At 40.3% G+C, this 15,201-nt stretch overlaps 1 protein-coding gene across 1 annotated transcript in view; it reads right to left on the bottom strand.

The window, feature by feature from the left end:
* The window catches only part of fstl4 (follistatin-like 4), a 196,128-nt gene that overhangs the window by 29,723 nt on the left and 151,204 nt on the right, over positions 1-15,201 (bottom strand). Inside the window, exons 7-8 of the mRNA XM_069174883.1 lie at positions 4,276-4,442; positions 28-148 (exon numbers count right to left, since the gene is read on the bottom strand). Of these exons, the coding sequence (XP_069030984.1) occupies positions 28-148; positions 4,276-4,442 (288 nt within the window). The remainder of the gene's footprint in view (positions 1-27; positions 149-4,275; positions 4,443-15,201) is intronic.

Raw genomic sequence — 15,201 nt, 5'->3', positions numbered from 1 at the left:
GTAAGTAAGAAATGAGCCACTACTGACCATTCACCTGCAGCACATGTGTCTGATAGAGGTCTTCATAGCCGTAGGCATGGCAACTGTAGTTTCCCATGTGGATGGTTGTCACCTTGGTGATGTACAGGGAGCCATCATCCCCAAAGTCCTGTAATACAGGGAAGAGGTGCAGGAGGGAAATTAAAACAAAGAAGGAAGAGCCACAGGTGGTGAAAGAGGGCAAGATGGAATGAAGGAAGAGGAGGAGTGAAGATGGGAAAAGAAGAACAGGAGGTGCAGGAGAGGGAACAGTGGTGAAGAATAGGGTGCAGCAAACATCCACAGGGAGTGAGGGAAAAATGAAGGTAGCTTGATAGAATACACAAGGATGCTTGAAGAGAGCAGAGCGAGGTGGCACAAAGCAGCAGGGAGTGATGGGAAAAGACAGGAGAGAAAAAGAGTGATGGGAAAAGGAAGAGCGACAATGAATCAACGGTTTCCCTGTTGAGCTGAAGCAGGCGTTGGGGAATTTGATCCTCCTCTCTCCCCTCATCATGCTGCCTCAGCCTGATAAATGGCAAGGGTTAAAAATATAAAGCCCATTAGGTTGATGAATGGCGCTGGTTGTTGTTGGTGCAGCATGCGACAGTCACCAGGGGGTTGCAGTCACAGCTTAGGGCGGATTAAGGCATTAAATAGTTTGCTGTCCCACCAAGTGGCAGAGCAGATGTCCTGATGCAGCTCTGTCACGACATGGAAACCTCAAACGGCTGCTTTTCTTTTTTCTAAGGGCTCTAGATATTAATGTGACCTGACAGGGGGTCATTTTGTGACAGGAGAAATGTGAAATCATTTTCTTGTAAGATAGATGAGGGATTTTGGGCAGTCTTTAAAGTTCAGAATTTACAATTGGGGTGAGAGGTACAACTACTCCAGCAAGGACAATTAAAACTAAATGGGCCATTTGGGCCAAAAAGTTTGAGTGTAATAGATCTGGCAGGTTATCCCAGGCATATTTTAGATACAAATCGTAACTCTTGGTTGTGCTTTCTGGAAAAGGGGAAGTATCTACTAGGGTTGTCTCCTAATAGTTGATTAGTCAAATCATCACTTGATGAGCTCGTGATTCCAACCTCCTAATGCTGAATTGGCATTTTTGTATATCGAAACATGTGTATCGAAACATTGGTTTAAAATGAGATTTTTGTTTTGATAGTGGATAGTAAATAAGTAATTTAATTGGTACCATAAAAGTATCAAAGTTAAGTACCCTGCCCTTAATACCACAAGGTTGTCTTTCACTGAGCCTGCATTGTGTCTGGCTAGCTGGTGTTATAAGTGACTAAGAAGACATGAATATAAATTGGAGATTTTGTCCCACAAAGCTCCTCATAACAATGTCATTCATCTTTTAGTTGTTGAAATGTCCTGATGATATACAGACTGGAAAAAAAAACTGGGAGAAAATTACAGGCTTATGTTATTAATCATGGCAAATTATATGCTTTTGTATTCGAAAGAGCAGTTGAAGAATTATACATGAAGATGCCGAGTGGCCACAATGAAATTAATGAAACTTAAATCAGTCATTGAAGTTTAGCTTTTTAGATGCAAAACTAAACGAGTGTCTCCTTTGACCTATTCTTTATTGGTAATCATCATTTATTTTTCATATTACACAGAATAGCACTGATGCACTCAACATCTGATTGCTTTTCCTAAGAGGCTCCTTCCCTATGTGTTTTTGAAGTGTTAGCAATGTACATGCAAATAACACAATAGTAATTTTTTTTTGATAAAAATATACATTATTCATTTAATTTCTAAATGAATCAGTTTTCAATCTCACTCAGCTATAGTATGAGCAGCTGTGATAAATTGTATGTAGTCTGTGCCTGTTTGTAGTTTTGGCCTTTCATTATTTTTCTCATGCAATCAAACCTGGTGACTCGGGTCTGAAATCTCTCATTCAAACATTGCAGTTACCTTTTGGAGAACACGGTTCTATTCAAGATACAAAATGCCCCGTTTTGTGATTGAGAGTAAAAAACAGAGCAAAAGAGGCCCCATGAAAACAGTACGGGGGGAGTGAGGTGGCAGACGGAGAACAAAGAGCAGATTGAGGGAGAGAGAGCAGACAAACAAGACTGATTGTAATGGAGGCTCAGCTCTAAGGTTTTGGGGGTCATATGCTGGAGTGCAGCAAGATTTCAATCACTGTCAAATGTAACGTCTGAAAACAATCCTGCTTCCATTCAGCACAGTTCGAAAGAGGAGAACAGCGTGCTGAAAGCACTTTGACAGGAGAGTAATGTCCCCTCCCTCGTCTTACCCTGTCTCCTCTTTGACCTGCGGGGCTTTAAGTCAACTTGTATAAAATGTTGGACTGTAAAAATAAAAGGGGGCCTAAAAAAAAAAAGGAAAACAAACCATTGTTAGTGTCTGACACCTCTTCTTCACCTCATGTTGCTGCTGGACAGTTCTAATAAATGTAATTTAGAGATGGGTTTATTGGCACAAAGTCAAAAATCCATTTATAGGTGTCCTGCAGAGCATGTGCTGATTGGCCAATTTACATTAAGACATCTAAGTCATCCATTTGCTGAAGATTATATTAACAAAACATATTATGGCACTGTATATATGACGCGTACATTTATACACTTCTAAAATGAAATACTCCCTCAATCCATATGAAACTTGGATGTAAATCGTTGGCCCCTTATGGTCTAATTTATCTGGATTTCTACATTCTCATTACTTAATGGATTATTTATCTTTTATTCAGGCAGGAAATCACTTAAAATGCAAACACTTTTGACCAAGAGATGGTTGTCCAAACTGGCTAAATTCACCAACTAGCCACAAAAACTTGGCACTTTGCTTTAAATATGCAATTTTCCTTGTTCTTCCTGGCACTGGCATCCAGTGTACACGGGAATTACTGAAATTGCACACAAAAATTCACACACAGCATCATTAATTTAGGGATTTTTTTTTTTGGGGTGGGGGGGGGGGTTTCATCTTCTATTTGACTGAATGAAAAGAAAGTCTGCAGAAACACAGCAGGGGCTACTCTCTCCTTCCTCTCTCAGATCACCGTGTTGTGTGGAAATTCATTATGCACGGTCAAGAGCCTGAGGGACCTCGGTTGCCATCACCTCCCCTCCAGTCTCCACCTTAACACTTGACATTGTTTATCGGCTCATCACCACAGCAGAGCAACAAGGCTGCCCATTAACATGCAATTAGTGAATTGTGATCCGCTGGTGGATAAAGCAAGGCCAGCGCTGTATTGTCACCTGTGCAGATGTGTCTAAGCAGGACCGCGGCTACATAGTTCATTAACCACGGAACAGGCTGTAATTGTACTGTTTCTTTGAGGATGCTAGGGAATCATTTGTATCTTTGTTTAGTTGTATTTCTTGATTATTTTTTCTTGTCACTCATCCTTGCTCTTACCTTCTCCTGCTTTGTTGATTGCTTGTTGATTCGGTTCCTCACTTTTTAAAAAAAACTTGTTTTATTCAGGATGAGACTGTTTTTGAACAGATTGATAATATGCCTCTATGTCTTCTAATGTGTAACAAGGGAATTGTTTACTCGCACGTCCACCATGATGACTAAAATATGTCCGGGCTGTAAGTCTCTCAGGTTGTTGTGGAGTTATTTTTTCCTCTAGTTGCCAAAAATAATTAATGCTGACATTAGTTGACCGTACATAAGCAGTAATGTTGTCGCAACCAGAAGCTGTCAAGGGTTTGTTTCTATTTTTTACAACCAAAGCCTTATCAACCTTGGAAAACCAAACAACATGAGTTATTCATTGGGTACAGCCAACCGGGGACCCATCATGACGTCACCCATTGGTTTTTGAGCTGCCGTATTGAAGCCCTGAGTCCATCGCTGTCTTTTTTTGGAGCCAGAAGTGACCACATTTGGATGAGCTGGGGAGGAGTGAGAGGTGGATCTGACTGACAACCCGAGGATACGATGCCCGCCCACCTATACTTGAAACTTGACTGCATCCCAGACATGTCAATCAAGCCAGACACACCCCCAAACTTAGCTCTCTTTGAGGCCTAATATCTAGTCCAGATTTTATTTGGAGCCAGACCCTAGAGGCCCTCAGTGGTATTACACTTTAAAACGCTTACGCATAGACAGTCGATGGGTATAGCACGTTAAAAAAAAGGAGCCAACTAACAAATTAGTCAACTCCAGCACGACTGTCATCACCAACAGCTACAAACCACAACATCAACCAAGATGAAGACAACAATAACATCCACTCACATTAATATCCTCCAGGTCCAAGAAGTTTAATATGATGCCATTCCTCTTCCAGATGACTGGTGGGCGTAGCGTCCCCTGGATGGCACAGGTGAGGACGGCGCTCAGGCCCACTGTTACCGTGGAGATGCTGATTTGCTGGTCCTCTGCCAGGCTCAGCTGGACAACTTCTGTTGGAATGAGAAGGGAAAGGATTATTGGTTGGAGAGACAGAATGCATTGCAAAGAAGCAAAGAAAGACACAACAAGAAGAAAAAAGGATGCAGAAAAATAAGAAGAAGGGAAAAAAAGAAGAAAGAAAGGTGTCTGGGAAAATCACAAATCAGAATGAGTGTGCTGATGTGGTGCAAATGTAGCCAAGCTTAATACATTTCTATGCATCCATCTCATTACGAGTGGACCAAGTCGGATAAGCAGCTATCCGGGAGTGAAGGATATCCAGTATGAAATAAGACCATGTGTCAGAGGACACACAGCTAGCCAAATATCATTGTTCTCATTGAGGGAATTTATGTTCATTGAAACAGCCATCCAATTCAATTCACCTTTTCAGCAAATTAAGAATTATTCTTCACTGGTTCCCCTTAGAGCCATAAATATTATCTGTCGCCAAGCTGTGTAGCCAGGCACGTAATCTACAGAGTCACAGTCATAGTCTGAAAACTTTGTCGTGTACTCATCCTTTTTTCTTACTGCCAGTTTAAACTTACACTCAATCCGATGTTTTAAATAGACATTAAAACAGTGTCTTTAGTATAAAGTGGGATATGTAGTCGATTACAGTATGCGACTCAATACTTGGTCACTCTCTCATCCTTCTTTTGAATTTCTCTGCACAAACTCCTTGCTCATAAAAAGATGACGTTTCTTGTACAGGTGTAAAGTTGGGACATGCATGCTGACGGCAGTGAGATATTGTGCGACTGTGAAGTTCAGGCACGCCGGAACTGACATGATATATGCCAGTGTGTGACCCTGTGTCAATACTGCCTCGTGATATACTTGGCTCCATAAATAGAGCGACAGAGACACCTGATAGAAATCTAAATGGAGCCAACCGAGCGTAACGCTGAGCAAATCCCACATAGACACCTGCAGAGCATTTACTGGACTGATACTGCTAACAGCCTCCGCTGCATGACCTTTCAGCACTGACATGTTTGAAGAAAGGATATAATTGGAGCAACTGCAAAGAACAAAACACTGGGAGAATTTAAATCGGTCATCATGTTTGGTAAATGAAGATTTATAGATGATGAAATTGTGGATTCACAACAGTTCAAAGAAAAAAATACCATAGAAAATACAAACCCAACATAAGAGTGATGCATACTAATTAAGTTTGTGAGCAATTCTCTGAGAAACCTGAAAAAGAGAACACCTGACCATTGTGCACAATACAGAAACTACACACATTGAATATGTACTTGTGTAAAATAGGTAACCTTGCACTATCATTTTCAAAATCTGAATCCCATTTGTTACAATAGCCAATCTACCCTACCCAACCCGAAAAATGTGATGTTTATCAATCCCCAGACATCACCAACTTAGGTCTGTATCCTGTGTAGTGTGTAGCATTGGCATCTGTTGCCTGTTGCCTAGAAAAGATTTGGCATGAGTCAAAGTAGGCTACAGCAAATTCACGTGTTGCACTATTTCATTTTTGGGCTGTTTGCCCAAACATTAACATAATATGGCATAGCCTTTTTTTTTTTTTTTTTATCTTGGCACAATAGGGTCGAGGCTACTAAATACATAGATTAATTATTCTAAATGGAGTTTTTTATTGTTGAGCAACATCCAGCGATGCAATTAACCCTTCATTAAACACATGAACACTGGTTTGCTCTCTTTCTGTATCTTTCTTTCTCTCATTCTCCCCCACACATTCGCAATGCATGCCTCACATCTTACCAGGGAACAAAATAGAAGACACAAATTTGTTGGACTGTACTGTCTTTTTTAGCCTTGTGTTCAGCTGCTCAGTTTTAGGATTTAACTTATTTCAATAAGCTTCGAGCTCACTGCGCGCTCACTGAATGTGCTTCTTGTTGGAACGTACAGCATCACTAACATGGAGAGAATAGGGTATGTTTAATGGTGATGCCTCAAAACTAATGACTGAACCCCCACTTTACCAATTCCTACCTTCTCCCAATATTATTTTTAAATCTTATTTTGCCTCCAACTTTGTCAACCATTTGCCTTATTGTTATTAGACTTCAAAGCTTCCCTTTCACAGCAGTGTTGTTTATTTCTTCCCGTTTCTAAAATTAGCAAACCGGTGTAAACTTGAAAGTTTGTGCAAAGCAAGATGTCTGCTCGACATGTATAACTTAGGTCATGAATTGTAGATTTAAGATAAGAGATACGTTGTAGAGTTGATGAAGAACACACTTTGTTGGCTTTGTAGATGTATATTTTTCATGTATCTTCCATTTCTCCACCACCAGAATGTTTGAAAAACTTTCCTGGCTTCTGCTTCCTCTCTTTCTATCCAATTGATCATAACCTACAATGTTAAGACCAACAAATCTATATGAAGACAAAATATCTGAATTGTAAGGCCTGCAGTTCATGACTGATCAATGGTGATAAGGCCAGCATCACAACAAATCTTCATTTCAACTTCCACACGGGACAATATGTCATTGTCCAAAACGGACTTCAAGCAGATGGCCTACAAGACTTGGAAATGTTTGCGGGGGAACTTCCTGTCTGGATGCAGACTTTGACAAACGCTGTTGTAAAAGACCCCAGGATATTAGCTGTCTGTTTCACATAGCTCTCCACATGATAGATGTATCCAGGCTGACAGCTCATCCTGTCAGTGTTATTTCAGAATGCTTTGGGTACAGTGCGCTGCCAGGTCCAACAAAGTTATAATTCACCAGATCAGTAATTTGGGTGGCAGAACAGGCTTTGAGTGCCATGTGGACAGATGAGGGATGAAGTGCATTGATCTGACATGGCTTGGAGGGGTGATTTCAGGTGGTACTGTGAATTTCAAATGGACCACTGCTCACATTGAATTTAATATAGTCCACGAAGGCAAGACCCATGTGGTTTGCTATGTCTTTATGCAGCAGTTGACTGTTCAGATGGACATCTAACACTGCTTTGTATTGATTATTTTCAGGTAGAGGAGTGAGGTTTCATCTTAAAAGCTTGCTGGTGAGGAAAATCTTTTCAAAGTTCACTCTGTGCTGAAGTACAAACTGTAATTAATAGACTATGGCAGATAAAACACTAACCACTTTGGGCAATGGTGTTTTTTTAACAGCTGTAAGAAGTATGTGCCGGTGCAATGTAGTTGAGAATGTGGTCTTAAGTCACTGATTTGACACATGACAAAATAAAAAGAACTGGGGGTTTGTTAATTACAAGCTTCATTTTTGTTTAAAATTGTATTAAAATAACTGTTTAAATAAAAGAAAAGGGGCTGAGAGAAAATAGATCCAAAATCATCTTCAGACTTTTGTGTGCATAATAGTTATGTTTTTGAGGAGTAGCCAAGGCATGGTTTTGAAATATCGACTGTCAAGTTTCAGAGAGCTCTGTGCTTATCTGGTCTTGGAATGAATGCCTTCATTTTACCGTGTCGTGAAGCAATGCTGACAGCAGTGAAAAGATAACCTTCATCTCGCAGCTCCTAATGCAGGGCTGTAACACTGCTGTCTATATACCAAATCAAATAGAAAATGCTCCATCAATTCAAAATGGGGAGCTGTGTTTAGATATTTCTACCAAAGCTTCATTTGAGGCGAGTCTTAACTTTAAAACTTTCTGCTGATGTGGTAGTCCTACCTTTTAATGTCTGCCTAAAAGGCCATAGTTAGAAAAAAAACACCTACCCTTGTTAAAGATGGACCAGTTATGAAATTAATCCTGGCACCATGCAATTAATTCTTATGCCATCCTAACCTACCTACTGAGATTACAGATATGAGACCAATAAAAGACAGACAAATGTTCTACCTTATATTGTGATGACAAATAGGTGTGGATTATTAATTACAGAATTTGATGATTGCTGTTGATGTCATTTTTCTAGAAGTAGGTGTGGGAGAGTACTTTGGGATATTTGTAATGCTTTTTGAAATTTTAAAAAATAGCCTTCAGCTGATTGAAGGTTGGCCTTTTAAGTGTCAAAGCTAACAAAAATTTAATGAGTTGAAGATAATGATGGTTACACATTGTAACTTTTGTTCTATGTTCACAGACAGATTCTTTAAAAAGAGGTAACACTTTTCCTCATCCAGTAAAGTTCTAGCAATTTGTGAAGCTGGTTGATCAGACTGTGATGACAGCACAGGAGCTAAAAGGTGTTACTATGACCATGTTTACACATCAACCTTAAAAGTTTTGTTTCCAGTGTCTGTAAAGATTCTTGATCATTTAGGTCATGGTATTCCTATTTATAGTGTTATCCAGAGACAACTGGACTTGCTCTTGAGGTTCTTGAAGACTTGTCACCTGTAGAAGCCATCCACGACAAACTGGAACGACCATCACTAAACAGAGGAGGTAGTTTACGTCACTGCTTATTAGCCACTTAAAATGTTATCCTGATATCCCTTCCCAGGCAGCTTAACACACATTCACATATAATGACTCAAGTAACAACTTGCGTATGACCTCAACATCTCTCAAGGTGTTAACGACCGTCACAAGAGGTTAAAAGCCTTGGACTCCTCTCCACTCGTGAAACCCTTTGAATTAGAGCTGAAATGTCTTTAAGAACCTTATGCAAGTCCAGTTGCCTTCGCATAACACTTAGAAATTCCACTTTCTGTGGAACTCTCTATAAAAAAAACCTGTTCAAACATCCTCCTATGTTCTTTCCTGTTCTCAGATGACCCAGACAAATTGCATATCCACAGGCAGTGCCTGCTCTGCCCCGACTGGCTGGGGAAGGTTGCCATGACATTAGCTGGTTAATGATTCCTACAGTTTCCCCCCCCTTTCTCCCAACATAACTCCAATGTGTAAGTTAATAATTGACTCTCTGGAGAATTCAAGAGCTCCACTGATCGATCAGCCCTACTAACCGAGCTATGGGTAGGCTGACAGCGCCAACAGCGTATTCAGCTCTGGAAGGCTATATTGTACATCACAAACGAGGAGAGGAATAGAAAGAAGAGGGCAGGAGGGCTGACTACTGGAAGAATGATATAAATACAGACAATAACTTTAAAGACAGGACAATAGAGTGAATAAAACTAGTGTAATGAAAAGAAAGGAAACATCAGAGATAGGGAAAAATCTGATCTCAAATACTAGAGAAAAAGTATGCAAAAAAAGATGAAGAAATGAAAGAAAGACATGTTGAAAGATGGACTGATATAACTCAGGATGTGAAGAGGAGTAAAAACGTGTGAGCGTGTGAGACAGGAAGAGAGACAAATTCGATGCAGAGCACGTAGAGGATCTCGCAGGGAATAACTAATATGGCGAGCTCAAGACTGCAGCTCAGAGTTGTCCCTTTCCACTTGTATGAGAACGGTCCTTCGTGAGCTCGAGTGAGACATCAAGCCACAAAGCAGAGAAGCAGAACACCGTGACCTTTTTTTTTTTTTTTTTTTAGTGGGGGAGACAGATGACATCCTGACTGTTGACTAGAGGAAGCAACAAGAGAGGTGGTGAGGGCCACAGAGTAAGGAGAGATGGATGGAAAGGGGGTTACAGGTGATGGTGTAGGATGTGAGGATTCATGTGGCCAGGGAGCAGGAAAACAAGCTGACAAGGCACCCAGTAACCTTAGTTCTGTTTCGATTTGTTGTTTTGGCAGTCAAATTAAATCTGGAATTGGAGTTAAAAACTGGGCAAAATTTGTGTGAGAAGTGAAAATGTTTTATATGCTTATGTTACATTCCAAGCACACAAAGGAATATAGGCCTAGTGATTATATGATGTTGAAACAACAAATGCAACCACATGTCTAAAACTAGTACAATTTCTGTCAGTGGATCAAATGTTTTTAGATTACATTGTGCTGAATCTCCCAACAGAGTGCCAGTATTTAATAAAAAAACAGAATATACTGAACTCTTCTACTTGAATCTCTGCATACTGGGATTTGGCAAACTTTGCGGTAATGTGTGATGCAAAGCAATTGTGACGCTAAATAAAATTTGCCATTCTGAAATAAGATGAAAATACTGTGATCCAAAGCGTACTAGGAATGTCTGCTTTCTCTCCAATATCTAACTTAGAAAGCTTTACCTTTGAACTATAATCCAATGCATCGAAAACTTTAAAGGTCCCATATTTTACACTTTTTTTCAGTTTTATTTGTAGTGTTGATACATAAATAGGTATTTTTATGGTTTTAAGTAAGAGAAGCCGCCTCAATATGGTTTTAGTTCTTCTCTGATGAGCTTCTCTGGGGCTTTACTAAGAATAGGATGTTTTGTGTGTGTCTTTAAGGCAGTGCTATTTTGTGATTGGCTGACTGTTTTCGGAGTAAAGCACGCCCAGGCCAATGACAGGTTGTTCTTCGGCCTTGTAGCTTGCTAGCTCCGTGACGGAATGACTGCTTGGTGTTTTCTTCTCTGTTGGACATTTGAGAGGGCGGACATATGACATCACAAACTTATGGAAGTTTATGGAACAGCACAATTGCTGAATACAGGTTTCAGCACTGTACTGTGGTCTGAGCGCTTTTACACTTTCATAGTATTTTTTTTTTTTTTTTAGCAACTAAACCTGTTTTATAATCCAAAAAGAAATATAAATTCAAATTAATTTAATATAGGACTTTGAGAATATAGATTTATTGATGAAAAATGTTTTTATCCAGTTATCCAGCCTTCAAATCCAACTATAAAATTCAGTTTTGTGAGAAAAAAACATATTATAACCTATTATTTTACAAGTTTTTAGACTGTGAATTATATAACGTTTACTATTCAACAAACTTTCAGTCCACAATTTCTTATGGACTGATGGATTGTTCATTTGTGAAAACCATGAATTAATTTGTCAAGATATTTAAGTTTACTACTGATTGGACCAGACACAGGACAGACCAGTAAGCATTTTCGGTGGATTAATTACAACTGTGTCAAACTTGCATTATAAGTTATTTTTGACATCTGGTGGGATGCCACCACAGTATTGACTGCTTGTTTACCTCCACCTTTTTTCTGGATTAGTCTGTGGATTTATCAGAGGAATGGATGGGTGGGTGAGCCCATCTGGAGAGGACAAACACATGCGCACACACCTTCATGGAAGAGCCGCGTTTATGCTCTCGGTGAATTAAGTGTTCACTGCCTCGGGCTGTGACACCTTCGACACCCCACACAAGAAAACCGAAGTGCTCTTTCGCTCTCTGTCACTGCTCGTGAGTCTTGGTGAGGGGTAGTGTGTCACTCATGTGACAAGTACATCCTCCTCCCTCCGTGTGTCATGTATGCAAATACATGCACGGCACACCCAGTTATTCATATTTGACCCTCATGAAAAAAATATCCTCATTCGGTCTCATTTTGTAAATTGAGATTCAGTCATTAATCAACAAGCTCATCGCTGAGTGAAAAGCAGCTGCTCCAGTGAGTGGGCTTGATTTGCCATCCCTCTCACTTCCTACATGTTCTTACAAAGCTGACAATTTAGGAACAGAGACTTGTCGGATTCAAAGCAACAAAGCAGTAAGGTTAGCCCTCAGTTAAAGTCACATTTTTAACAGTCACCAAAAGGATTTTCTCATCGATTGTTGCTATGCAACCACCAAAAATCATGACAACAGGCAATCTTCGACCACCAGGCAATGCAGCACAATAGCTCTGTGTGTCAAACTGTTTCTAAACACAGGCTCTTCACCACAGTGCACTTCCAATCACAGGGACACATGCTGGCACATGTTATCATCTTCTGCAGCATCGGGGGGGGGGGGGGGGGGGGGCTGGAAGCCGTTGGCTATAAATGCAACAAAGAAATATACACTGATGCGTTGTGTTCCTTAAAGATGTACATAAGTTGTACATTTGTATGTCAAGGTGTGCTTATAGGTGTACACGTGTATCTTTGACGTGCCGGATATACAGTATATATATATATAAAAAAAAGTAGTAATATAATAATTGGGGAGAATAAAGTATCTATATATCCATTTGATTTATATGTGAGGAAGCATGAAAAAGAAGTAGGTAATATGGGTAAAATTTTAAGATAAATTGACTGCCATTATATGGTGCATTTTTATAGTAGTGATCAAAGAGCTTTGCGATTTTTCGCTCTTTTACCGCTGTGGAGAAGATGCCCATCAGGAGCACTATGGGTCACTGGTGGGTCAGCAGTGTCTCACTCAAGGACACGTTAACATGTGGACAGGTCCAACATGATAAATAGAAGACATACTCCGCCTCCTGAGCCCACAGCCTCCTACACTATGACTCATAGTGTTGTTCTGCAGTGTCTGACTGCACTACAATAATCCTGAATATTGTGTCACGCATGTGAGCATCATTTTTGAAAAGTAAATCTGACGAACACGAGATACATAGCGTGCAATTTTATATTGCAACTTCAAATATCGGCTAATTCAGTGGAATAAATACCCCAAAAAACAGGTTCTTCATCATATTGAGCAGAGATCCTCAAAATTCAATATTCCAATTAAACAGCCATCATGAATTTTCAACAATAAAAGAATAGCTACCTCAGTATCAACTGTAATAATGCCAGCTGAACATGAAGAGACCGGTGGGTTTGTGCAGTCCACGTAGGGAGACAGGACTCCCACTGGGAGCCCACAGCACATACAAATGATCTTGGTGTGTCACTGTGAATTCAGTATGAGGGCTGCTTTCTGCACGTGGGCTGCAACCATTAGTAAATATACTGTATCATCTATGTTTCAGACACACTGGATTAATGTCATGTTGTATATCATCCTGCACATACACAGACATTAACTCAGTCAATCAATAGCTGTGCACACTCAGTCACTTAATTCTATGCGTGCACTGTATATCACATCCCTTTCACGTATTGTACATGCATACTGCTCATTTATTGTTTCACACACGCACACACTCTTGCACTCCTGCATCTCCTATGTACACTCAAGCAGTTGTTCACCCCCTCACACACACACACACACACACACACACACACACACACACACACACACACACACACACACACACACACACACACACACACACACACACACACACAGAAATTCATGCTTTCTTTTTGAGAGTGCTGGCGTGGTGATTATTCATGGGAGGGAGAGTGGGGATGAGCAATCAGCGGCCAGCTCATTAATCACACTGGATGCAGACCCTTAATCTCCTCCACAGGTACAGAGGATTCCTCCGCTGCCACTCCTCATTGCCTTTCTAACTTCCCCTTTCTCTCTATTGCACTCAGCCTCCTTCTCTCTTGCACCCACATGTCTCATTTTCCTCTCTGATGCTGTGTTTGCATCTTTGGCTATTTCTCTCTGTCTTTGTCCTTCGCCGAGCCTCTCACACTCTTGATGTCTTCGTGACTCTCTGCCTGCCTGTCAGTCTTCCCTTCCATCTCATTTCTTCCTTTTTCTGTGTATGCTTTTTAATTTGTCTCTCGCTCTTCCCCATCTTTCTGCTTAAAGTGCCTCCTTGCCTGGCAGTCTCTCAACTTTCTGGCGAAGCCTCGCTGGTGCTTCTTTTCCAGTAGGACCCCTTAACTAGGCAGCGAGCGGGCCTTGTTAGGATCACAGAACAAACAGAGAGAGCGCGAGGGAAGTGTGGTAGAAATGGGTGCTTGAAGTAGTATTTTAAAATGATATGTTCCAAGCTGTATTAATAAACCAAGTGCAGGGGATTGGTGGTATATCTGTCTCTGCCCGTTCTTCCTCTGCAGCTGCATTTAAGCGATTAGAAAATAAGGTTGAGGATTCTTCATAGTAGCTGATCCATCACTTTGTGAATCGATGGGCGTTTTGTGTTGATTAGAAGTTTATGAGAACCACTGTTCTAACATTAAGTTCAGATCAAATAATAGTAGGATGATTTGGTATGTCTATCTTGAAAAACAACCTTTTAGCCTGCGCATCAACAGAAGCATTTAAAAAAAAAAAAATGTTTTATGAAAACACCAGCCGCTCTTCTGAAAACGGCAAGCTGGCAGTTTTTGAGGCGCAGCGCTTTTTTCAGCTGAGACACTTTAGTTTCTATGGGACTGATCCATGAAAGTAATGGTTAATTAAGGTGTTGAAAGTACCTAATTTCACTGATAGTTTGTGTTCAACAAATATTGTGTGTAAAAATGTCAGCACAAACTACACTACTTGCTCTGGATGAAGGGAATACTAAAGCTGGTAGGGACAGAGGATGGGCCTGCCGGTCTACATGGGTTCATGAGATTTTGTGTGCGAGGAAATTTGTTGGCGAGTACCATCGTTTGGTTCAAGTGTTGAAATTGGAAAGAGCCCGGCACAAGTACTATTGTATGAGCAGGACACATTTTTAAGTATTGCTCTGTAAAATTGGACCTTTCATTTTCAGGAAAGACAAAAGTTACCAGGAAACCATCAGTTTGGTGCCTTGCTGAAAAATATATGATGTCAAGTCTTTGTGGCATTTGACTTGCCCCTACCTCACTGTGATTGGGTGGCTGAGTAAAAAGTGACAGTGATGAGTGCAGCGTTTTATTCAAAGTTAAACATGTTTCAAGTCTTGGCCGCTATAAAGTTATGAACACGAAAAATGCTTAGTGCCTCGCATTTGAAAAAAACATAAAAACACTTTGGTGGAAATGGGCCCTTAGCATCTCCCAGAATAGATAAATGCAGGTTCAGAAATTTCTAAGAATATAACAAGATATTCCCCGGTACTTGACAGCCACTCTTCGAGTTGATGCTTATATATATATATATATATATATATATATATATTATTTACACAAATAAAAACAGCACTAAAAGTAACCTTG

This window comes from Embiotoca jacksoni, unplaced genomic scaffold (assembly GCF_022577435.1).
Source record: "Embiotoca jacksoni isolate LCO1_2020_lvr unplaced genomic scaffold, fEmbJac1.0.p SCAF_62, whole genome shotgun sequence".
NCBI lineage: Eukaryota > Metazoa > Chordata > Actinopteri > Embiotocidae > Embiotoca > Embiotoca jacksoni.
Note: the sequence above shows the minus strand (reverse complement) of the source record. Positions and strands in the feature narration are given on the sequence as shown.